At 42.7% G+C, this 25,686-nt stretch overlaps 1 protein-coding gene across 14 annotated transcripts in view; it reads left to right on the top strand.

Moving 5' to 3' along the window:
• The window catches only part of ABI2 (abl interactor 2), a 98,329-nt gene extending 76,551 nt beyond the window's left edge, over positions 1–21,778 (top strand). For all 14 annotated transcript variants that reach the window (XM_054043379.1, XM_054043371.1, XM_054043378.1 and 11 more), the window contains 4 exons: positions 482–640; positions 7,338–7,424; positions 7,774–7,947; positions 18,794–21,778. In XM_054043379.1, coding sequence (XP_053899354.1) covers positions 482–640; positions 7,338–7,424; positions 7,774–7,947; positions 18,794–18,969 — 596 coding nt within the window. In that variant the 3' untranslated portion in view covers positions 18,970–21,778. The remainder of the gene's footprint in view (positions 1–481; positions 641–7,337; positions 7,425–7,773; positions 7,948–18,793) is intronic.
• The last annotated feature ends 3,908 nt before the right edge of the window (positions 21,779–25,686 follow it).

Genomic DNA, 25,686 nt, shown 5'->3' with positions numbered 1-25,686 from the left:
GAGATGACTTCCAGCTGAATTAGCAGGTACCTTGTGAGTGATTTGGACACTTGGCTAGCTAACAATGAAATGAAGAATCTCTGTCTGATTTGTGAATGAAATTCTAGTTCAATTTGAAAAAAAACCTCCATTCATGAATATACATTTATTGTGAAGCATCATATAATATTACTAACTGGAAACAGTGTTTTCCAATTTTAACATTTTAAAGCTAAAGTTCCTCATTTTTGTATTTGCTTTTGCTGGTGGTGCTAAGTATAGCAGTTGAGCAAGAGTTATTTTTCCTTGTGTCAGTATTCTCCGACATTCAGAGTTCAGCTGATCTGGCAACTGAACAAAATGATCTTAAGATGCAGACTTTCTGTTCTCCCTCTTCCCCCCTTCCCCAAATTCAATCCTTGGAATAAATCTTGAATGTAGGCATAAAAAAGCCAGACTTCAATCTTTTCTCTCTGCTAACGCATCTTTCTTTCTAACCCAGGTCACCCTGTTCAGTTCTACAGCATGAACAGACCTGCCTCCCGGCATACACCCCCAACAATAGGGGGCTCTTTGCCATACAGGCGCCCTCCTTCCATCACTTCGCAAACGAGCCTTCAGAACCAGATGAATGGAGGGCCTTTTTATAGCCAGAACCCAGGTAAGTGGGTTACTTCAGTATATCCAATCCAAAACACCAACGTGTTCATAACTTCAAAGCTGTGAAGTCTGTTTGAGACTGCACTGTTTCCACAGTAGATTTTGTGTGCTTCTTTAGGTGATTTCTAAAACAGTATTGGTAGCCCTGGTAGAGCTATTGTCCACATATAATGTGTTCAGTTCCCATTAATGCAAACAGCCTAGAATAGTTTATTTTTAATTGAAGTGAGTTTGTAAAATAAGTGTCTGACTCGACAGGACAGTGTGGTGAGGCACTACACACAATCCCCGTTACACGGCTCATCCAGTGGATCTCATTCTTGATCTGCAGTACCCCTGTTATTCCAACCAATCCTGGTGTGGATTGAGTGTTTGGTCTTTCATGAACTATTCGAATCCTGGTTCCCCATTACTTCAGCCTGGAGACTTGTATGTTTCTCTCCTGAATAATGGTCAGTCTAGGAGGCTGGCCTTCCTCTCGGAGTGTGTTTTTTCAGGCATCTAGGGTCAGGATGCCATTGGTGCTAGATATGGTAGATAGGAGGAGCTCTGCCACAGGAGTCAAATTTCATATTATGCTAGTGTTAGTCTAACTGGTGACCCTTCTCTAAAAGTAGAAGGTTGAATTCTTATCTGCCTCCATTTTGAGGCTTAACAAGAAGTGACATGTTCTGAATCTGAGTAGGAAAGTGCTGGCCATTCATATAACCAGACCTCTTGCCCACATTTCTGATTAGAGAAGGGAAGATTTTTAGCTTTAGAACAGATTTTCCTTTATACAGAAGATGCAGAGAGATTCAATAGGAATGTTTGAAGATTATTGATTTTCAAATTTCTTATATTTAAGCTAAATATGTGCAAGTGGTGCAGTGATGCTATTCTACAGTTCTGCAGTTTTAAATTGTACACTAAACTTGAAATTATGCTCAGATTCCTCTGGCCTAGAGGATTTGATCAAACTCAAACATATCATTTTATCTCTAATTGCTAGCTAGCCTCAAAGAGACATTGATTTGAATCCAGGAGGACGAGGTTGTAGTGGTGGGTGGGGGAGTGAAGATGCATGACTAAATTATACTCTCTGCTTGAGGTATAGTATTTGTAATGTACATTTATATGCATGTTGATTGAAGAGTGAAAAAAGATATAGGGAGCAGGTAAAGGAAATAGTGTCAGATACAACTAAAAAGAAATGCCTTCTGAAGTAAAGAGGATTTTCAGTATATCCATAGTGTTCTTGACCACTGTTCTGTATTTCTGTTTTTAATGAACTGTCCTTTGGAAGTTACCACTATTGTATTGTAAAAGATGCCAGATATTCTGTAAATAAATTATGTAACCATAATTCAGTCTGTTTACCCGAGAAGAAAGTAATGATTAAAAGGATTATTTACTTGAACTGTAAATCACAAAGAAAATACTTCTGTGACAGGGGCACTTGGCACAGCATAAATAAGGAGCTGCAGCAGAAGATGTTTTCTAAATCAATGTGTGTCCAGGCAGAATGTGGAATCTTAGTTGTATTCAGAGGGGTATTAAGGCAGGATCTGTGTATCTGGACTCCCAGGAAGGGAAGGGGAGCCTTTGGACTCGCAAAGTTAGAATCCATGAGTGGGGCATATGACAAGTGGGGGCTGTGGTCTCCCTTCGCAGAAGGAGGAAGCATTGGCAGGATGGGGGACCATGGCTGCTTCTTAGCCCTACTGTAGGGTGGGGGAAAGAACAGATCTTAAAGTTTGGGGAGACCAGTGGAGGGGGGAGGTGGATGAGAGGATTCTTGGGGTGGGGAGGTGAAGGAAAGGCCTTTGGAGATTATCAGTACTGTTTTTTTTTTTTTCATATTGTGTGGATTTTGTGCAGGGGATATTGATGCATTTTCCCTCAGATGTATTTTATATGCTTTCGGCATGAATGTTTTTTTTTTTTTCTTTTTGGATAGCAGTACTAAGGCTATTTAACTTTTATGCTGCAGTGGTGCGGCTGTTTTTGGAAGGCTGTGGGAATGTAAGCATGTCTTTTGTCTTTTATAAATATGTCTAAAACTGGGTTCTGAAGAACTACTACTAATTGCAAATTACTGACTGAGGATAAAGAGGATTTTATGACACACTTTCCTTGTGGGAAAGAAGGAGAACTGAGTAAAAGATGGCACCTACATTACAATCGCTTCACTCATCACTGAAATGCAACTGCTTTTGGGATGCGACACCAATGCTTAGTAATACTCAGTAATATTGCCCAACAGTTATATTTAGTGAAGTATACCGTGCCCAAATGCAACTACAGGGGGGAATTCAGAACAAAATTACCTGAGTTAGAGTAAGTACAGAACGCTGGTATTAACATCCCTAGTCTTTTCATAGATTCCAAGGTCAGACAGGATCAGTGTGATTGTCACAGTTCAGGGAAACTGCACCTGTATTCCCCCTGTGTGTCCAGTGAGGGCACCCACTCTAGATGCCAGGCTCCTCAGAACAATCTATATGCCTGCTGATAAGCCTACCAGAGAACACCCCAACTCAAGGAGGACTCTGGCTGTTGATGAGTTCTTCACACACCAGGAAGGGATTGAAAGGATTTTTTCTGTGGGCAGAAGTTCAAAAGAGCTGTTAGCTCAGAACAAGCCCTCTTTCCCCTCCCTCCCCCTCGTGTATCTCTGATTCACTTCTTTATACAGTTTGGGTCTTTGATCTGCAGAGACCCTGAATAGGTAATCAGCCAAACAATGGTCCCCTCCTCAGGGCGAAGTTTCAGAAGGTTGGATCTTTGCATAACCAGAGGTGGTGGGAACTTCACTTAACTTCATTTATCTGGCACATTGTTTAAAATAGTCCTTTGAAGCACATAACACTTCCCAAGGTTTACGCTGGTCACATCTCCCCCTAGAGAATCCCACAAGAATACATACACTTTGCATTTTTAATACAACAAATTCCTAAAATACTTAAACTTCATTGAATTAATCTTAATTGAATTCAGTAAGGTTTGTCCCGGATATTGCAGGAAATTGCCACATCTATCACCGTGATTATCTAGTCTGATATCCTGTATAACACAGGCCAAAGAACTTCCCCACAATAATTCCTGGAGCATATCTTTTAGAAAAACAACTAATCTTGATGGATCCTCCATCACTAACCATTTTTAAAATCGTGACCTTGGGTAAATTGTTCCAATGGTTAATTACCCTCACTGTCAAAAATATACACCTTATTTTCAGTCTGAATTTGTCTAGCTTCAAGCCATTAGATCATGTACCTTTCTCTCCTAGATTGAAGAGTCCGCTATTAAATATTTGTTCCCCATTACTTACTCTAATCAAGTCACCTCTTAGATGAGATGAGCTCCTTGAGTCTGTCACTATAAGGCAGGTTTTCTAATCTGTTAATCATTCTCATGGCTCATCTCTGAACCCATTGCAAGATTCTTCTTGAATTGTGGTCACCAGAACAAGATACAGTATTCCAACAGTGGTCGCACCAGCTCCAGATACATAGCAAATTAATCTCTCTACTCCTACTCGTGATTCCCCTGTTTATGCATCCCAGGATCACATTAGCCCTTTTGGTTACAGCATCGTACTGGGACTTATGTTTCAGCTGATTATCCACTTTGACCCCCAAATCTTTTTCAGAGTTATTTCTTCCTAGGAGAGAGTTCCCCATCCTGTAAGTATGGCCTACTTTGTTCCTAGATGTGTACATTTACATTTAACTGTATTAATATGATATTGTTTGCTTGCATCCAGTTTACCACGCAATCCAGATTGCTCTGTATTAATGACCTGTCCTCTTCAATATTTTAACTCCTCCCTCCCCCGTTTGCGGGTCATCTGCAAACTTTATCAGTGATGATTTTATGTTTTCTTCCAGGTCACTGATTTAAAAAATTAAGTAGTGGAGGGTCAAAAACAGATCCCTGTAGGACCCCACTAGAAACAGGTCTGCTCAGTGATTATTGCCCATTTACAGTTACATTTTGAGACATATCAGTTAGCCAAGCTTTTAATCCATTTAATGTGTGCCCTGTTAATTTTATATTCATTCTAGTTTTTAATAAAAATAGTCATGGGTGCCAAGTCAAGCATCTTACCAAAGGCTACGTGTATTACATCAACACTATTATCTTTATCAATCAAACTTGTCATTTCATTAAAAAAATGGTTAGTTTGGTAGGCTCTATTTTTCATAAACTCATGGGTGTTTGGCATTAAGTGATTGCTTTCCTTTAAGTCTTTATTAGTTGAGTCCCTTATCCGCAACTCCATTATCTTTCCTGGAATCGATATCCGACTGACAGGCCTATAATTACCTAGGTCATCCCATTTACCCTTTTAAAACACTGGAATAACATAAGCTTTCTTCCAGTCTTCTGCAACTATCCCAGTGTTCCAAGTCTTATTGAAAATCAACTTTTAATGGTTCAGCAAGCTCCTTGGCCTGCTCTCTTAAAACTCTTGGATGCAAGTTATCTGGATGTGCTGATTTAAAAATATGTAACTTTAGTATTTGCTGTTTAACATCCTTCTGAGATATTAGTGGAATGAAAAGTGTTATCATATGATGAGACTACATCATCTGTTTTTTTCAAATAACGAGAAGAAATATTTATTGAAAATTTGGCTGCCTTTTCCGAAATATTATTGATGATGCTATCATTTTTATGTGGTAGTGGACCAATACCATTGTTAGGATACCTTTTGTTCCTAATATACTTTAAAAACCTACTCCTTATTGGCCACAGATTTCTCCCTGTGTCCCTTTGCTTCCCTTATCAAATTTCTACAGCTCCTAGCTTCTGATTTGTATTTGTTACTATCAACTTCCCCTTTCCTCTGTTGTTCTCTCTCTCTATTTTTATAGCTGCCTTCACTTCTTCCCTAAACCAGATTATTTTTTTTAACCAGTATGGTCGTCTTCCTTGATTGTGGCTTTTTGGGCATCTACTAAAGTGTTCTTAAATGTCTCCCAATTAGTATTCACATTTTTTTTCTGACTAAATTCTTCCTCCTGGCTGATTTGGCTCATGATTGTTTTCAGCTTTCTGGCTCATTTAAAGAACCAAGTATATATGTTCCTGATTTTGACTTTATTCCGTTTGGACATTATAAATGTGATCCAGTCATGATAACTTGTCCCTAAGGTATCATTAAAGAGTTGCCGATCACAGAGATAAAAATTATCTGTCAAGACTAATCTTACGAAGTACAACAGGGTCTCTAATAACACAAATAGCCAAGACCTCTATTTGACATCTCCACTAAAAGATACTGACTGATAATCCATAGCAACCCTTTCAAAATATTAACTAACCCATTTTAAATATCAGTTGCAAAATAAAAATAAAAAGTGTAGACATTCTACCTTAAAGAATAATGCCAAGTTTCTTTACAAAAAAAAAAGAAAAGAGAAATTCTCTTAATACCATCCTGCTTTTAAAACACCACACTTTTGCACAGATCATCCATACACTCCGATTTTTAGCCCTTTATTTTAATGAGAACTCTGTACTTTTTAAAGGAAGTTAAGGAGGGTGATGGAGAAATGATCTTAAATAATTAAATATATTTTTCCTCTGCCTTCAAACAAAACTATTTAAATTGTTCATCCCTCCTCCCCCCTCAAATTTATATTTCCTCTACAGTTAATTCTCTTGAGGGAATTTTAAAGTGAGGATCTAGACCCCTGAAAATAAGTTTATAAGAGAAGTACTGAAGGTTCCTTCATCTTCCAAATGTGTGCAGTTTCTCAAAGGTTATCTTTTTCTTATTCACACCGAACACAAGTGAATTGCTTGTTTCCTGAGGTTGTTTGGGGGGTATCTAGATAAATCCCTTCTGGTCAAAGATTTATGGATACAATTCTTTAGGAGCTGTTTCAAAAAAGTATCTTCAAAAAGTCTGTCTGTGTTCTCCCTCTCTCCTCCCCTCCCCCCGCACAGTTGGTTCCACAGAGGAGCTTGGGCTGAAGGTGAAGCTGGGGGCAGAATGGGGGATGGAGTAGGAGCTGGGGCTAGAGGCCAGGCCCCACTGCGCTCCCCCCCCATCGTTCCTCCATACCCATCTAGGGGGGGTGCGGCCCACAGTTTGGGGATCACTGCATTACAGAGACAGTGGGTGAAGTAATGTCTTTTATTGGACCAACTTCTGTTGGTGAAAGAGACAAGTTTTCAAGCTTACATAGAGACCTTCAGCTCTCTAAGCTTGAAAGCTTGTCTTTCACCAAGAGAACGTGGTCCAATGGAAGGTATTACTTCACCCACCTTCTCACTCCAATATCCTCAGACCAGTGTTACCTGAACACTGTCAGCAAATCAATAGTCTGTTGTTGACCAAAAAGGAAAAACTCTCTTGTTAGAGCTGTTCATAAAGTTTTATATTGAACTCCAATAAAAATAGAGTTTAAGAGAAGAAAGTATCTTCATGGTAGTTAGATGAAACAAGTTCTTAAACTGAGTTTTTGGTGTTATGAAAAGGAGCTGGCATGGGAATTTTCAAATAGAGAGAACTAAAACTTGCTGCAAGTGATATTTATATTTCTTAAAGTTCTTCTTAAAACTCCCTCTTTTGGATGTCATCCTTTTTGTCACACCTCCTTTGGTAGATTGCTGTAGTGCCTGAATGATGGATATGCCTACTTTCCTGTTTGTCGCGTTGTTTTATTTCTAATTTATTTGTCTTTTTTACTCCTTTGCTGCAGTATCCCTTGCTCCTCCTCCTCCTTCCATCCTACAGGTAACTCCACAGTTACCACTGATGGGATTTGTGGCCAGAGTTCAAGAAAATAGTAAGTTTACTTCGTCCTTCTGCTATGATTGGGCATTGGGTCTGGCCTTCGTTTCATGCGTGGAAAAACCTCAGGTGTACGTAGCCAGAATTCTGCTTTTTAATACTTTGCTTTGTTTGGTGAATTTCAAATAAAACAGGAAAAAACCAAACAAGATGAAAAATATTTGTCAAGAGAATCTAATCCTTTCTCCTCCCCAACTTAGTGTCTTAGTGTATTTCTGTTCCTAAGTTCTAGCGTTAGGTCCCCATGAAACTAGTTAGGAAGCTCTTGAAGAGAGACCACTACTTTTAATCTGCAACTGTAGTTCTAGAGGGTGTTTCTTGTTGATCTTGCTGCTTCTTTTTAGTTTCAGATACTCCCCCTCCTCCTCCACCTGTAGATGAGCCAGTCTTTGATGAGTCCCCACCTCCACCTCCACCCCCAGAAGATTATGAAGAGGAGGAGGCAGCTGTGGTGGAGTACAGTGATCCTTATGCTGAAGAGGACCCTCCATGGGCACCAAGGACCTATTTAGAAAAGGGTAGGTTCAAAGAGAGAGAGAGAGAGAGAGAGATGGTGGTGTCGTCAATTCTACAGTCTTTTGCTAAAAACCCTAACTTCAGAATTTACATGTGTTAAATGAGAATCTTTCAATAGGTCTGTTGTTTGCTTTGGATAATCAAGCTTTTATATCATTAATCTGCAATTCCTAAAGAAGTCACTTTGTCACCTTCCTGTTAGTCCATGTAATTTCTGATTGTAGAGATTTGGTCTGGCTGGAGAACTGATTCCCTTCAGTTGAATCACAATGGTTTTTTTTATTCAGATGAATTCTCTAGGATGCCACCATGTGTCTAGTAGTATCAGTTGTTGCTGTGTATGACAGGTTTCTTGCACATTGCTTTGCTAACACAATACTGCATATTAAGAGTATGCTACTGTGTGGTATCCCAGCTGATTTCTCCCCTCTTCCCATTGTACTGAGATGGTGCCTGTAAAGTACATTCTGCAAGGTTATCAGGAACATAGGACAGGGAATGGACTTCCTGGGTCATTAAGTCCAGTCCCCTGCTTTCATGGGCAAACCATCATATTATCCTGTTCATAAATTTATCAAGCTCATTCTTAAAACTAGTTTTAGGTTGCCCATCCCCACTGCTCCCATTGGAAGGTTTTCCAGACAGTCACTTCTCATAGTTAGAAATCTTCTAATTTCCAGCCTGAATTTATTCATGGCCAATTATACTCATTTGTTTTTGTTACCAATGTAGGCCTTTAGCTTAAATAGCTTTTCTTCCTCGTTCCTGCCCCTTTATGTGTTTGTGTTTGAGTCACAGTAATAATGCTATAGTTAAGGCTGCAACTGCCTTTCTATTATAACTCCAGTTTTAACCTCTCCTTGATCCCTTAAAAAGAGGGACCTGTCTGAAATTTTGCATGTTACTTTGACAGAATCGTGTTTAGGAAAAGTTTCAGATTTAAGCAAAGTATGTTTGAGAAGTGAGACTTTGGAAGGCAAGTACCAGGCAAGCTCCTTGTGCCACATAGCTGGCATTAGCCTTATACCCAGACTTAGACGTCTGTCCAGATCAAGACCTTTCAAGCTATGCTGGCTTTGTCAGGTCACCTTCTTCCTTGAGGTAGCTTCTGTATTTTCCCTCAAGCAGTATGCAACCCCCCATTCTCCTGAGGGCTACTGGATTTCGTGAACCTTTAGAAAGCAGTGCTTCTCTCTCAACAGCAAATGTTCAGACATGAGGTTATAAAAGGGCTGTCTGGTGCCAACCACCCCAGTTCATTCCATTCTGTGGTTAGCTGTGTGTGTAGGAACTTTCTCTTGATGGCTGCAGGGGTTTGTGGAGATTTTTATCTACATCTCCCCTAAGGGTTGTTAGATGGTCGGTGGTTAGTAAGTGTTGGATAGCTTGTGGCTGTTGCACCATGGACGTTGATGTTGGCTGACCAGACCTCCAGAGACAAGGGCAGATTTTAGAAGTCTGTGCACATTGTACTTGTTGGTTTTGTCTTGGGGATTCAGCTAAGTGTGGAAAAGCTTAGCTCTTTCCTCTCCTACACTTTCCGGAAGACATCTGTTACCACGGTTCCTAGTGCAGTGTGTGGCACTGCTGTGGTGACAGCACTGACCTTGCCTTACATTACAATGTCCATGTTAAGTGATTTTGGCATGCTGATGACACACATCAGAAAGGTAATGGTGACTTTCAAAAGCTTATCTCTCTGCCAAACTTAAATAGGAATTCATGGAACAAAGAAAAGGCACTTCCCTGCCCCTAGTGTTTTATCCTTGCCAAATTTTGAAGGCCTCTTGAAAGCGATGAAGTTAGAGCTTCTCACAAAAATAGTTTTAAGAATCTCAGAACAAAAGGTGTGTGTGTGTGTGTGTGTGTGTGAGAAGCTTAAATTCCATCTTGACTGGGTATTTTTTTTGGGAATTAGTTATACTAAATTTCTTTCACAGGCTAAAAATATGGTTAATATAGAACAGGGGTAGGCAACCTGTGGCACATGTGTTGAAGGTGGCACGCAAGCTGATTTTCAGTGGCACTCACACTGCCCAGGTCCTGGCTACCGGTCCAGGGGGCTCTGCATTTTAATTTAATTTTAAATTAAGCTTCTTAAACATTTTAAAAACCTTATTTTCTTTATATACAACAATAGTTTAGTTATATATTATAGACTTAGAGAAAGAGACCTTCTAAAAATGTTAAAATGTATGACTGGCACGTGAAACCTTAAATTAGAGTGAATAAATTAAGATTCGGCACACCACTTCTGAAAGGTTGCCGACCCCTGATATAGAGTGAAAATTCCTGTATTACTGCCACTGAAAACTTTTCTGCAAGAAATCCTGGTTCCAGTTGTGAAGCAGAGCAGTGTGCCCAATAAGAAAGAGAGATAAAATGTAGCACAGCAAGGCTTCCCAACTGTGGTAGTGATTGTTACACTTCAACAACATTCACACTTAGGGTTGCCAACTTTCTACTCACACAAAACCGAACACCCTTGCCTTGTGCCCTGCCCCTTCTCCGAGGCCTTGCTCCCCGCTCACTCCATCCCCCCTCCCTCTGTCCCCATCGTCACTCACCCACTCATTTTTACCAGTCTGGGGCAGGCGGTTGGGGTGTGTGTGTGTGTGTGTGGGCTATGGCTGGGGTTGCAGGCTCTGGGGTGGGGCTGGGATGAGGGGTTTGGGGTGCAGGAGGGTGCTCCAGGCTGAGACTGAGGGGTTCAGAGGGCGGGAGGGGGATCAGGGGGTTGGGACACGGGAGGGGGTCAGGGGTGCAGGCTGCGGGCGACACTTACCTCAAGCAGCTCCTGGAAGCACCAGCATGTCCCCCTCCCATCCCCGACTCCTACGCAGAGGCGTGGCCAGGCGGCTCCGCACACTGCTGTCTGCAGGCACCGACCCCGCAGTTTCCATTGGCCACAGTTCCTGGACAATGGGAGCTGCAGATCTGGCGCTTGTGGCTGACGGCAGCGCGCTGAGACCCCTGGCTGCCCCTATGCGTTGAAGCCAGTGGGGGGATATGCCGCTGCTTCTGGGAGCCACGCAGAGCCACAGCAGGCAGGGAGCCTGCCTTGTCACGCTATGCTGCTGACCAGACTTTTAACGTCCCGGTCAGCGGTGCTCCCCGGAGCCCCAAGGGTCCCTTTTTGACTGGGCGTTCTGGTCAAAAAACAGACACCTGGCAACCCTATTCACAGTGCACCAAGAGAAAAAATTAATGCATGCAAGAAAAATAAATTCAGTACAGTACCTGGGGAAAAAATGAAGATTGTGAAGAAGCAACCTCTGCCAGTCCCAGCAAACTGCAAAACTGCTGTCTTTTTTCCTACCTAGTTGCCGTAAGTGTGGTTCACGAAACACACAGACTTCACCAACAGGCTGGGACAACTTGTCAGACAAAATATTTGACTTGCAGGATATTTGCATGAATTACTACACCTAGTGACCTTTCCATGGGTCTGATTGACATCGTTCTATTGATGTCCACAGACTCTTTTGTTTGCTTCAGCTTATTCCTGTCAAGGAGGCTTATTTCCATGAGGGAGGGCAGGAAAATAGCTATTGATACAAAGCATTACTGTCGCAGTGGAGTGTTCTGGAATGGGGATGCTGATTATTGACCTTGGTGCACCTGACATGGACTGATCAGCTTTTTCTGGAAGGTTAAATCTCTCCATTGCACTTCTTTCTGTGAGAATAGGTGGCATGTTTTCTTCAGGCTAGGACCAGTACGGGTCACTTTGGTAAGTCTTTACCCTTGTTGATTAGATTCATTGCTTCACTAACATTTGCTTTTTGCTTTTGTACCTTGAGTAGTATTGAGGGCGCTCAGCATTCACTCTGTTTCTGTTGCTTGCTGACACTGCTTATACTGTGAGGCATTTTCTGTTGTGTGACGCTTACTGCCCTGTTACGGTGTTCATAAGGAACAGTGAGTCTCAAGTATTTCCTGAGGAGAACTTTCCACGTGTGAGACTTCTCACTTTTTGGCTGTTATGGTATTTCCTAATCCAAATACACTTGTAGAGAGCAATCTTCACTAAAGTTCTGGTAGCCTTGTCACCTGGACCTCAGGAAAACGTCACTGGTCTTTAATCCAATGAAGAATAAAGGAGACTGCAACTGTTTGTGTTACTAATGCAGGGTTTTAAAGAAGTGGGACATAGTTGCTAGTTAGAGTTGGACATAAGGTTCAAAGCTGGTGGGCGGGCTGATGTTGAAGTGCAGCTAATGGACAAAAACTGCTGTGCATTATATCTGCTTACTCGTGGAGCAAAGACTGCTTTTTTCTGATTACTCCCGTTCGCTGTTGTGGCTCTTCAGTACTGTGGGAAAGTGAACTAGATTCTGTTCTGCCTCAGCAGAATTAACTGCATTCCGGTCGCAGGGCGAGTATCTGCCCTCAGTTCCAGTTGGGCCACCCCATTGTTTTCAGCCTGGTGGCCCGGGTTTAACTGGGGGCACTCACTGAATTGTTTTGCGATGGATACACGTAAATAACTTTCACGTCCCAGGGCGAATTTGCAGTGCCAACTCTTAGGGGAGGAAAAACCTCTTATGTATGAATTGAGCACATTTTGATATGGAAGTTAGAACCATAATGAACATGACTCCCCATGAAGCCATTTTAGTCATTTTATTTTGGAAGATTTGGGCACCAAGAAGTTAAATATTTGAGAAGGTGAGTGCTTCCTGGATGAAGCACTGATATCCTCAGATGAAAGGAGCCATGTAGGTAGGACTAGACAGACAAAGGCTAAAGAAGTCAAATGGGTAAGCCTAAGATGGCAACAAGACAACTATTCATCAGCCTTCAGAGTGACTCTTCCAAATCTCTTCTGAATGGCAATGTCAGGATTATGCACATTCCCGTATGGAGCAGGGTAAAGGGGGAACTGCTGGTTTGTAAACCATTTCCATTGTGAAGGAATTTCTGATTCTTCCCTCCTCCCACCCATTAGCTTTTGCAGAAGCCCAAGGCAGGTTCCTTTTGCTCCACAATGGCAGCACCCAGACGAGCCCTCCAGCGCTTATTCTCAGATGCCATCGTGGAGTTTCATTCTGATCTGATCAAGGATCTTTTGGGGGATCCCTAACCCCCTCTTCCCACAGCATGGTTTTGTTGGGCAAGTTTTTACAGAGTTGCAACAACCTTTAAACGGTACCCTCAGTCTGTGAATGGAGTCCGAGGGGCAAGGTAGGAGAGTTGGAGACTCTTCTGGCTCTGAATGACCAGGGTGGGGAAGATTGAGTTTTGAAGCCTACCTAGTTTTGAACAGACACATATGTAAAAGGCGGCTCCAGTTTGTTAGTAAAGGAAGTTTGGTGCTCTTTGGAAAGAGGAGATCTGAGAAAAAAATCAATAGTGCAAATTCCTTGTGGGTTGAGGATGTAGATGAGATGGTCATGGGCCTATGTTTTAGCCCACTTAACCAGCCAAAATAAGCTCTGAAATGACCGTAAAGGTGTATCTGATATGGCGAGTTGGGGAGTGCCCCAAGGGGCAAAAAATTGGGAATGTCTGCCATTTAGCTGATAAAGGAGTACCAAATATTGTTATAAATATAAGACCCCACAGAAAACACAGGATTCCAACCTCAAACTTATCCATATATTACCTGATTGATGAGGAAATATAATGCAGCCAGTACTCTTCTCCTGCCCCACCCCCACTGGTGAAAGGAATTATATTGTTGTGCTGTGTCTCCCCCCTCAAGCTTTAATGGCCAGAAATGTACCCTTACCAGCACAGCGGGGCCCAGTAACCTCACTAGGCCTCAGGTGATGGCTGTTATCCAATAAGTTCGGGACAGCCCTTCACCTGCCATCAGGTGTACTCAGGTTTTAGGCTAAGCAGCTCATCAGACATCAGGATGCTTCAGATAGCAGTCTTGGATGCACTGTCTCAGCTTCTTGGGGCAGGGAGGAGAAAGCAGTTGAGTGCTGAAAATTAAACTGTGAATGGTCACACAGCAAAGTCGTACAGTCAGCGTTAAGTAGACACAGTGGTCTGTGTCCTCTGTTTTGAGAGATTTCTGCTTCCAATGGTGTTCCCCATTTTAAGTTTAGGAAATGTATCTCAAACCGGTAGAATCTTTCAGAATGGTATAAATGTTAAGTGCAATCCCTGTACTATTCATAAAGCGAGCTTTCTGCCGGTGAAATAAACCCCACAAGCCAAACTCCCAGGAAATGAGTAACCATTCTGTTTAGCTAGGGAGTTTTCCTCCCACTTTACTAAGGGAAAGGGAAGTCTTGATTCATCATTCTTTCAGCCCTTAAGCACCTAATACAGGGGTTCTCAAACTAGGGGTTGTGACCCCTCAGGGGGTCACAGGGTTATTATGTGAGGGGTTGCGGAGTGTCAGCCTCCACCCCAAAATCCTGCTTCGCCTCCAGCATTTATAATAGTGTAAAATACTAAAAAAGTGTTTTTAATGTATAAGGGGGGGTCGCAGTCCGAGACTTGCTGTTTGAAAGGGGTCCCCAGTACAAAAGTCTGAGAACCACTGACCTAATAGTTCCTTTCACATACAAAACTTGTCATAATCATGCCCTTATTCCCCTGTTTCTTGCTTGGAGGCTTTGGGAACAAGTGGGGAATCTGGAGTTTGAGATGTGTGAACTGCTTATAAGGAGTAATGCATTTATACTTTGGATTGTAGTCAGTGGAGGAAAAGAGGCCGAGGTTGGATTTTGTGGGATTGGTAACAGAAGTGTCCTTGATCAAATTGTATAAAACTTTTACAATTCTTCACCGAAAGTTACTGGTATCTCATTAAGTGTATAAGACAACTATTGCCACAGAAGTGGTTTTGTCATGTATCCATAGTTTTCGTGCTATAATGTGCTCAATCCTGTTGAAGAATTGCTGTGAATCACAACAATATGTTGTACTACATATATATGGAGTCTATTCCATTAACATTTTGTTTTGAACATGTTAATATTCATGTGCAGTAACAGATGTCTAAACTTTAAATGGTACAATTACTGCATTAACGAGACCTCCAGTGTTTGATCTATCTTTTATATCTTGTGTTGATACAAAAGAATAATCTTGAAACTACAAAATATAGCATTAGCTGTTTTTGGGGGGGAAACCTGTATTCATAGTGAAAGTGTATCTGGCCAGAAGAAAATACTTTAAATTTGAAACAAGAATGCTTCTCAAGGGACAAGATCCTGCTTCAGTCCCCATCTCTGACTTTTATGGGCCTGTGAATGAGAACATCTGAAAGCAGCAAGGTATGTGTAAATGTCCCAGCAGGCAATAAGCGTGCTGATTTCGGATTCACAAGGTAAATGATGTTGGGGGAGGAAGGGATTTATATTGGATATATAAAATAGAAGAGGATGAGGTGGGAAATGAACTCCCTGGTGTTAGTTCAGGGTTCCTGCCAAAAACTAATTCAGATCCTGTATCTTGGCACCAGATGATTAAGGGTTGATGAAATGAAAATAACAAGAGAAATTGAGGTTCTTCCAATGTATGATGAGCAAACAGCTAAACAATAGCTCAGTGAGATAAGAGAAACTTAAGGAGATCTTGAAGGCAAGGGTGGATACCACTGTGAATATGAATAATTTGGTTGCTGTACAAAAGCCACCTCTAGATATTTCATTACATTTTACTGGAGTTGGGAGAGGAGAAATTTCTTTTCTAACATGCCAGGGCAAACAAGCTCTAAAGCCAAAGTTCTACACTGAAGGGGACTTTCAGACTGGAGGAACTTACGTATTTATCCTACTGTGAACGAACAAAGCTTTATCTGCTGCATGCAAAATATTTATTTCCATGGCAGTGGCTTGTGCTCTTATAAACAGGATTGTCTGTGCTACATGATCCAGAGAAGAAAAGCTGTTTTTTGACAGACAAGGTGGACATTCAGTTGTCCCCAATTAGCAGTAGCCATGCCAATGATTTTGTGTGGCTTTTGGTATTTCTGTTTTCTTAAACTTTAACTTGATAGGAAAGAACTTCTAAGAGACCAAATGACTGTAGCTCACTTATGCAGAATTTGAGGATGTAGAAGTAGGAAAGCTGTTGGGAAATGCAATGGATACAGATTGTGGCTGCTCTAAAGTGTGGTTCTGCTCTGAAAAGTGACTAGAAATGGCACCTTGGGGTTCTATACTGCACAGCAATACTACACAATAGTTTGGGGGAGGAAGTAGATACCAGATCCAGTTTAAACCGCTGGAGAAATGTAAGTAGGCACGGTGCAGTTGTTCTGGGAATGTTAAATTTGGGCAGGGCACCGTATGATTTTAATGACCACTGGCAGTCAGAACTTCAGTTTTTTTCTCTTCCAAAAGCCCATCCCTTGAGCACCACAGTGCCTCATCTAATCTTATGCTGGGGTGTTGCCACAGGATGGGGCCCATGCTAAGGAAGATTTTTAACCAAACAAAGCAAATGGTCAAGAATGGATATTTAGAAGGGAGAAATCTTCCTCCATGCCATGTAGGAAGGGAATCTGGTCTTATCCTCTCATTTCACTTTCAGAATTCCCGGGTCTGGGAGCAAATCTTGGATAGGTTTATGGTCAGTTTGTTATAATCCAGCAGACGATTTCTGACAAACCAAATATATAATTGTCTAAAAACTATGCAAAAATCATCAGCTGGAAAAACCAGGTTATTACAGCCCAGTGGATAACTGTATTTTTAATCTTTGCATTGAAATGTGTTCAGCTACACCTGAAAATAGGCCCTGCCTAAAACTTGTTAGAGGGAAGGTTGCCACCTGTTCAATCCCTAATACTACTACTTCAGCATCTGGAGCTCTCGCTGAAATACTGGCCTGACTCTGCATAATTTAGGAACTCTGCCAAGATCACAGCTTGAAGTGGTGTGACTGCAGACAAAAGGATTAAGCATTCTTTGAGAATGAGGAAAAGGTCCCAGTGCAAAAGTAATTCACAGAAGGAACAGATTACAAGAAGAGATCTATCATGCAGATTTAGTTTTTTCTTTCTATATAAAAGTCATTTTATAAGAGAATCAAGCAGCCAGACTTCCATTGTTTCATCATGGAATGACAAGGAAACGTATGTTAGTAAACTAGAAACGCTGAATGTATTCCAAATGATCAGAAGGGACTGGTGCAAACTGGCACATGAGGAAAGTAGGGAATCAGAAGGTACCATCTAAACAGATGGATTATTGGTCCTCAGTTAAGACATTTTTCTCTTAAATGTCTTGCTCTTCTGAGTACTAGATAGGGCAGGAACATTTTAGTTAAGAGAAAAACACCTTAAAATTAGGAACAACAGATCCACCAGGAACTTTCATGTATTTTAAAATAGGAATTTGCGAGTATTGTATCACACAAACAAGAGTATCCTGATTAAATAAAAATGGTTTTTCAATGCTAAATTTCCAAGATGAAAAACAAGTACAATAAATATTTATTCATTCCATTTGTGTTTTATTCCCTTAGAATGGTACATCGAAAACTGGTTAGAATGCATTAATTTACAAATAGAGGAATGTAAAGAAGAGCCTATAACGCATGCTATTTTTTAATGCACTTTGTACGAATGACATAATTCTGCAGGTCAGTGTTGCACATATTAACAGTGTTTGCCAGGTAGCTATTCTGACTCTCCATTGCAGTGTGGTTATGAATTCTGCTTCTCATCCTGAAAAAGCCAGTACCTATAGCAGACATTTGTACTGAACGTCTCTGGGACTTCCGTCAATGAAAAGCTTCATCTTCTGTTTGCAAAATCATCATGAATTTTGCAGTACTTCAGGACACTTGACTCCTGAACTCATGCTGTTAATTATTTCTCCCTGGATTTGGGTCAGATAACTTCTGTTAATTCGCTAGCGTGAAGAGTCAGGAGTGCAACATGCATTTTGTTTCAAGGCCTGTGCTCGGTGTGCCAAGGCCAACTGCTTAAAGTGATGATTGATGCAGTTTGCTGAAGCAGTATTCAGATTTTGGCATGTGTAACTTGCTTTCTGGTGGGGAAAAATCTATTGGGTCACCCTCTCACCTTCCAATACAGGAAAGTCCTCTGCTTAATATTTCCCAGTGGTTTGACCCAAGTGATTTGGCTTCCATCACTTCCCTAAGAAAACTATTCCACAGCTTAATCTTTCAAGAAAATTTTCTAATATCTAGCCTAAGTTTTCCTTTAAAGGGTCATCTGATTAGATTTACTTCAGCAGACCCCCATTCTCTGGATAATGTATCTTGGCACTATGAGTCCCAGAGCTGGGGCTGCACCTGTGCATTCCCTGACTGTGATATATTTGGGATTGAGGTTACATGGAAACCCAGAGCTCCTACTTCCCCTACGTTCTTTTCCTACTACAGTTGAGAATTGCTCCTGGAATCCTTTCCCCTTCCAGACTTCATTACAGTGCTCTTTGTTCCTTTTTCCAGCCTGTGTTTGGACAGGTCATTAGTTTGCATTTTGCTAATCTATAACAATTGGCATTAGTTTAGTAGCACTTGGTAGTGTTAGTAGCTTTGCATTTAGGGAGTTGTCTGTGCCCGTGTGGAGCCAAACCAAACTTTGTCTAATCCTACTCTGTTTATCCATCGTGATGGATCTGGAAGATCAGCATTCAAGAAAGCATTGAGTTTTTATATCAATGATGAGAACAGCCAGAGTTCAATCAATAAGGATTAGAAAAAAGCCCAGCATCAGTTGGGAAGTTTGGAAGGGATTTGGGGTGGGTGGGGAGCAAATTCAGATGAGTGGGGGAAATAGTTTTTCCAGATTGCCTTAAACACAAGAGTGCTGCACACTGTGGCCATTGTAGTTGCATTTTCTCCTTCTCCCACCAGTACCTTCCCTTATTCAATGTTTATTTTTTCTCTCTCTCCTCCCTTTCCTAGTGGTGGCGATTTATGACTACACAAAAGACAAGGAGGACGAGCTCTCATTTCAGGAAGGTGCCATCATTTACGTCATTAAGAAGAACGATGATGGGTGGTATGAGGGTGTCATGAATGGAGTGACGGGGCTCTTCCCAGGGAACTATGTGGAGTCCATCATGCACTACTCTGAGTGAAGACTACAGGGTGCAGAGCTGCACCTTGCACCACAGGAACTGTCAGGACTCCTCAGCTCTCCACCAGCCCCTAGGGGCCCACCCAAGTGAACTGAATGAAGGATAATTGTAACAAAACCACTCTTGTTTTTTGCTTTTTTCATTATACAACAATAGCGATTTGAGTTGTTTGAACAAATGGCTCTTCCAGCTGCCAGCAGTGGCTGTGCCCGACGTTGAATAAGCTGACCCATTCAGATGTAGATAGTGGAGATGTAACGAACTTGTTGAGTAGCTGATACTTGACTAAAATTCAGACTGATTCAAGTGTGATCTGGGATCTTTCTCAGGAATACTGTATGCCCCTGTGCTATTACCTCTGGCATTAGTGCCTGGCACCGGGACATCCGGGATGCCAGTGCAAAGGGTTAATGTAACTGGCCAGTGGAAATCCCTCACTTTTTCTACACTCCCATGCAGCTGGAAAGACACTTGTGCTAGCTAACATTTGTATTCCTACACAAAGCAGTTCCTGTATCTGACTTCCAGATGGTTCGTTACATCTTTAACGTAAACACTTCTGCAACTGCTCTGCATGTGTAGACTGATGTGGGGGCTCACAGAGCTGGCTTGGGTTCACTTACCTTTCGATAATTAAGATGGATGCAGCACAGAAGACCTCACCATTGTGTAATCTTAGTTCTTTGACTGCCCCAGGTTAGATCTGTGTTATGCACTGGTGTAGAAAGTTATCCCCTTTGGCATGAGCTCCCAGCCTGCTGGTGCGGAGTGGTTAAGCTGAACACAAATGCAGTGTGTGGTGCTGATGGGGAAAATTAAGTTTATAGGTTCCTAGGGAGTCTGAGGCTAACTCTAGGAGTTAAGGTTTGAATCTCTTCGTGCATGCTTGCACGAGACAGATTATTCATCCTAAATGTCAGTATTACGCACAGTGTAATTTTAAAAGCCAATCAGGTCTTGTAAATTGGCTCTTTTTTTACTTTGGTTCCAGATCTGAGTATATGCTGTGACCGCTCTGTGCAGAAGCAGGACAAAGAGCAGTTGTCTTCTTCAGGTCTATACCAAAATCTCCTCTCAGTGGAAGTAAAAAGGGCTGCCATATGTGTTGGTTTTCCATGGAAAGCTACGCACGAACTGGTTGTTATTTTAGAGCTTTTCCCTGCCCCTTCCAGTGTTTATAAAATAGTAAATACCTTTCAGAGCTATACTAGCCAGGTGTGACTCACATACTATAAAGGTTTCACATACATTTGTAGGTTGCTTTTTAATACAGTCTCAGATGAAAATGCCACCACTGGAGTTGGCTTCACAGATGAGCGTAAAGACCTCAGAACAGTCATTTGTGCCAGTTTAGGAAGAACTTCAAACAAAAGAGGAGTGTTAACGTAGTTCATTAACCTAGCAAACTGATTGACCTGCTGTTGTAGTCCACCTTCTGGAGGAGGGCAACCTATGTACATTTAGTCTGATCTCCCATAATAGGGAGCCATGTTTCTTCCTGAACTAGCTTTATTTGTGCCCAGGTGAAATTCCAGCCAGTACCAACAGTAGCTTATTCAGGTCTAGATAATGCTGCAGCAGTCTGCTAAGGCACGTGTGTACAATGGAATCTTGCAGGGAGAGTAGTAGAGAGAACTAACTGGAGGCTGGTTTTCCTTCCTTCCTTAGTAAAAATGTGCACAGTCAAGCCAGTCTCATAACTCAGTATCTCGTGCAATATCTTGCCAGCGATGTGCATTTAGAGCAAGCAGGAACACTTTGGCTAGATGGGACCTTTGCTAAGCTGTGCATCAATCTGAGGGGGCGGGAAAGGAATGGACAAATTGTGCATTTCTTCCTTATACTCTGGATATGAAGTCTCCTTGGAGCTTTTCTGCCTCCCCGTACTCATTCATAGCTGGCACTGGAGCCTAGCTGCTGTCATGAAATGAAGTAGGATGTGAATTAAAGTACAAGAGCTATTCTGGGCCATTTTGTCATGTAAACAAGCCCCAAGGGCATGTCTGCAGGGCAAGTACCAGGGGAACCCATCTGCTCCAATGCACACGGCTAAAGCCCGGCTGCATTGTGTAGTGTAAAGGGGGGACCACCCGCTCCTCAGAGCGCTTGATTATGGTCCCGTCTACTCTACAAAACAGATGTGCTTTTTCTGAGCCTGGGACCTCGGTGTTGTAAGTGGCGCCCCGGACCTGGATATGCTTGTGCCATAGACTGGGCACAGAATCACTATTCCTTAAACTAGCTGTTTCCATGGAAACATGGCTGGGGTGGCGAGCTCACAAAGCAGAGGAGTTGTAGAGGCCAGAAGGTCCTGACCCCTCCCCAGCAGACAAGATGGTGCAGGCAGCATAAGCTCCTTGCCACTTACGAGGTGGTTCATCCTGTAGAGCTGCTGTGGAGGGAGTTTCTGGGTCACCTCCTGCTGGTTTGATGCTTTTTTATGCAGTACTAATGTTGTAAAAAACACTTGTTGGGTTTTATGCATATTTTTTATTTTGTACAGTTTTGAATTCTGTAGATTGTCCAGGGATGATGCTATGTCATGAGCATAGACGAGGCCCAAAGTAATTGGATTTTGTATGTACTGTTACATAGACTGCATGCTATTAACGTCAGTGAGGGTTGTGGTTCCAGTTCTATCATTTATAATCCCCATCTCCTTTTCCCCTTTTATTTAAATGGTTACTTCAAAAAGGGGAGGGGGGGGGGGGCTTGGGCTATTGGCAAAACTTGCTATTCAAATCGAGGCAGAACTTCTCTGCACGGAGTCCTGCTGCCAAAACTGAAATGAAGGTGTTACAAGTTACAAGCTGTTTTTCTCTCGCTGTAGGGTGGGTTGGGGGTAATTCTCCCCCCTCCTGCTTTTTTCCATCCACAAATAGGGGGGGGGAGAAGAGCTAGTCCACCATTGCCTCTGCCACTGGTGGCAGAGGGTTCGTTGGTGAAGAAATGGTGCTGTGCAAAGAGGAACCGCTACTCCCTCCAAAATAAAGTTGTGATTTCCTGAAAAAGAACAAAAATAGTTCCTGCTTCCACCACAAAGCTACACAACTTGCGCACACTCAGCGTCCCAGTCTGGCTACAGCTACAGTGCAGAGAGTCGGTCTGGTACCTGTAACACAGCCAGGGGGAGGCTGGGGGCTTTGGGTCCTGTTTCTTTAAATACATTTCTACTTATGTGAATCCAGTGGCTGTGGTTTTTGCTCACAGCTGCTGTCCTCAGAGGGGGAGTACACACAAAAAACAGTGGTTCTAATATCCTGAGCTACTATGGTGATACGTGCCACATAAAAGTTGTGCTTCTCCATGTATTGCTCTGAGGGGGCCTCCTGTTTTCTTGTCCTGCTGCTCAGAGGCAGGGCACGGAGAAGCTTTGCGGCTGTCTCAGTAAAGCAACAGGGGGGAAATAATTTCCAGTGCCATTTCACAAAGTCATTTTCAGGGATGGGGGAAGGGAGTGGTTTATTGCCTGGTGCTGCTGCACATTCTGGAGAATTACAGAGTATGACTTCACCAGCAGCAGATTACAACTACTCCAAACCTACCCCCTTTGGGGAGGGAAAGAGCAAACAATTAGGGAGGTTCTCATAAGTAATGGTTGAGTAGTTTAGCCCAATGGCTACCCCACCCCAGCAGTTGTCAAACAAACAAGAGTGGCAGGGGATAGAAGGCGAACGCCTGCCTCCAATGTAGATTTGTCTCCCTTCCGTCTAGGCCAATTTTGGAAAATTCAGGGGCATTGCCTCTCTCCCATCTAGGTCTCATTTTCTCCTCCTCCGCCCCCCCCCCCCCCCCCGGGCCATTGATTACTTCCCCTGAGCCTGCGAGGGCCCCTCTTTTCTCACTCAATGTAGCCCCTCATTATTGCGAAGCTGAGATCTGCGCTCCACAGGGAAATGGAAATAGTTGCCAACCAAACTTGTGTTTGCTGTTCATAAGGGGGTCATAGTAGCAGGAAAACCCGACATTGACATCCTGTGATGGGGTGATGTATGCTGAAAGGCCCTGCTGCCTGTCTCATAGCCTGTGGGGGGGGTAGGCGGTGCTCTTCACACAGCACAATTTGTTCAGCAAGGGAGGCTCCCAGCCCCACTCACCCTCTGCCAGAGGCACCAGTGGACTAGTGTTCTCCTTTTTGGGGGGGAGAGAGAAACAGCTTTTGCACTGAGGTAAAATAAACCCTGCCCTTTGATGCTGAGTCCATCATTGTCCCCAAGCTAGGCTGTCCAGTAACAAGCTCTGAGCACACACCTTGGGGGCTTTTCTGCTGCGTGCCAGTGACAACTAGGATGTGCTTTTTCTAAATGGCATGTTCCTTGTTTTTTCCGTCTTAACCCTCTGCCCTAATGTTAAAGCATAACCTGATGGTGCGTGTTCACCTACAGAAGCGGGGGCTGTGAAACTGGGGCACTGTATACGTTGAAAATTACTTACAGCTCTGCGCTATTGTGCTCAGTGATTGGGTTCTAAGCTGTGAAAGGTGAAGCCCATTGATCACAGTGGGACACTAGTAGCTGGTTTCCACCTGGAGTGAGCAGTGCTGGGGGCAGTTTTGGAAAACATGAGCCCTAGCAGAGGATAGAGGAAAGTGCACAGATGCTGCATTTGCCAAATGGGGTAATCTTGCTTAATGCCTGTTTGGGACCAGCCAAAACCAAATTCTGAGGGTGGGAGAGCACGAATGGAATCAAATTCTTTTAGATCTTACTGTCTTAGCACATAAGATACTAATTTCCCACCCCCTGCAGCATAATGCTGACTTAGTTGTAATGACATTTTTCTGGGTAGTGCTCTAATACACAGTAGCTGAACTCACTCACTAGTTCCATGGGCCTAGGTCTGTATTTTGAAACTCCAAAAATAATAGCGTGGCCCTGGCACCATCTTTGGGAAGATACTTAAAAGCTAAATCGATGAACCCAGGTTTTGAGAACAATTCACAGAGAATGTTCCACTGCTGCTTTAGTTTGAAATCAACATGTTACATGCAACTTCCCCAGCCACAAGTTTTCTCTTTAAGGGTACAGGAAAGTATTTATTAGCACATTGCAGGGTTGTGCCTTAACAAAGCACACGTCCCAACAGGGTGTTTGCTAAAGCCTGGATGGCAGCCTGTTAAGAGGTAGCCTTTCTGCCCACTTCCTGCTCACTAACTAATACAGGACTTCCTTCGCTGAGGGCAGTGCCGTTATGTGTTTTTATTGATAAATTCTACCATTGAAAAATGTGGAAAAACAGCTGTGTACAAAGGAGTTTTGCTTTAGCAAGGTTAAGCGCTGACATCATCTGAGATTTTTGTAAAGAACAAATGCTTATTTTCATCTTTGAAAAGTGTCTTTTGCAACTTACTATGAATTCTCTGGAAAAACCTCACTGTCTAATGTCCTCCTGTTCCTGTAAATTTTTCTTCAAAAAATAAAACACCCAATTTAGCTCACTCTAAGCAACAATTTTTGGCTCTGGGACTTAATGTGGCTGATTTATTCAGAGCCCCTACTCTGCTCTTGAGGTTGTAAAGTAAGTTTCAAAACATGCAAGCCACCAGAAGATGGTTAGTGGGTGTGTGCCATTCAAACCCCCTTCCACTGATTGGGGAACATTAATTTTTTAAATTTTTTTAATTGTACTTGGAGTTAAATGTTGCTGTGTACTAAACCCTCTTGTTACAAGTCCTGAATAAAAAAACAAACAAAGCACACATCAAAGTGTCCTGTGAATATACTGCTTCTGTAACAGTCCATGGGTTAATCACAACTGCTGTCCAGCTAATAATGGGCATGGCTAGACAAGCATCTGTCACACAGCTAGCAGCAGGCTGTCAGGTGGACATACTGTGAGATATCAGAGCTGTCCCCACCGCATCACTAACTAAGACAGATGCATACAGCATGTCATCCACTGTGGGTTAATGATTTCTAACGTTTGACTAATGCTGGTGATTGTATTTCCAGCCTTGCATTTCAGTGCTTCACAGAGGTGGTAAAAATCAAATCAGTTTTCCTGCTCTGTAGGGTGGTATCAGAGCCACTGCCCACCAAATCCCTTTTGCACAGGGGCAGCATCAGCCTTTGGACCTGGACTTCGAGAAATAGTTGGTGATCCAAATTCTTCCCCCAGCTCTTGGCCTGGATTAAGACACTGTTGCTAGGCACCAGTCCCCAATGGCCCTAGCTCATGTTTAACCATCATCTGAGAACAGAATAGATGTGGAACAGAAACAGCTGTGCTAGCAACAGGAAGTCTGTTATGTTCCTCCAACTAAAAGGAAGGGATGAGTGCTATTGCTTAGGAAAGCGGGCACAAACCCATCCATGTCTAGCGTTTACGAGTGGGGGCACAGACTAACCTAGGTCAAGCAAATGCAATAGCCTTACTGCCTCTGTTCTTTGGAGCAGCATGTAAAAGGAATGGAAGGGGATGGTGGTGTGAGCTGAAGCAGCAGGGGTTGGCCAGATCTGGGATGTAAAAACTTCTCTCTTAGTGGCCTTAGAGGAACAGCAACTCCACTCTACGTTGAATGCAGGGAGCAGAGCATCTTTCTTAACCACCAGCCTTGCAGTGCCACCCAGGGCAGCTCCAACCCAAACGATACCTACTTCGCATGAAGAATACTCGTCTTTCAAACAGGACTACATCACCATGCACAGGCCTTCTTGCTCAAGGCAGACAGCGCATAACAATGTGGTGCTCTGTGCAGTTCACCCCACAAGTGCAGTG

Source organism: Malaclemys terrapin, chromosome 11, assembly GCF_027887155.1.
Source record: "Malaclemys terrapin pileata isolate rMalTer1 chromosome 11, rMalTer1.hap1, whole genome shotgun sequence".
NCBI lineage: Eukaryota > Metazoa > Chordata > Testudines > Emydidae > Malaclemys > Malaclemys terrapin.
The sequence above is the reverse complement of the archived record's forward strand: the minus strand, read 5'-3'. Positions and strand labels throughout refer to the sequence as shown.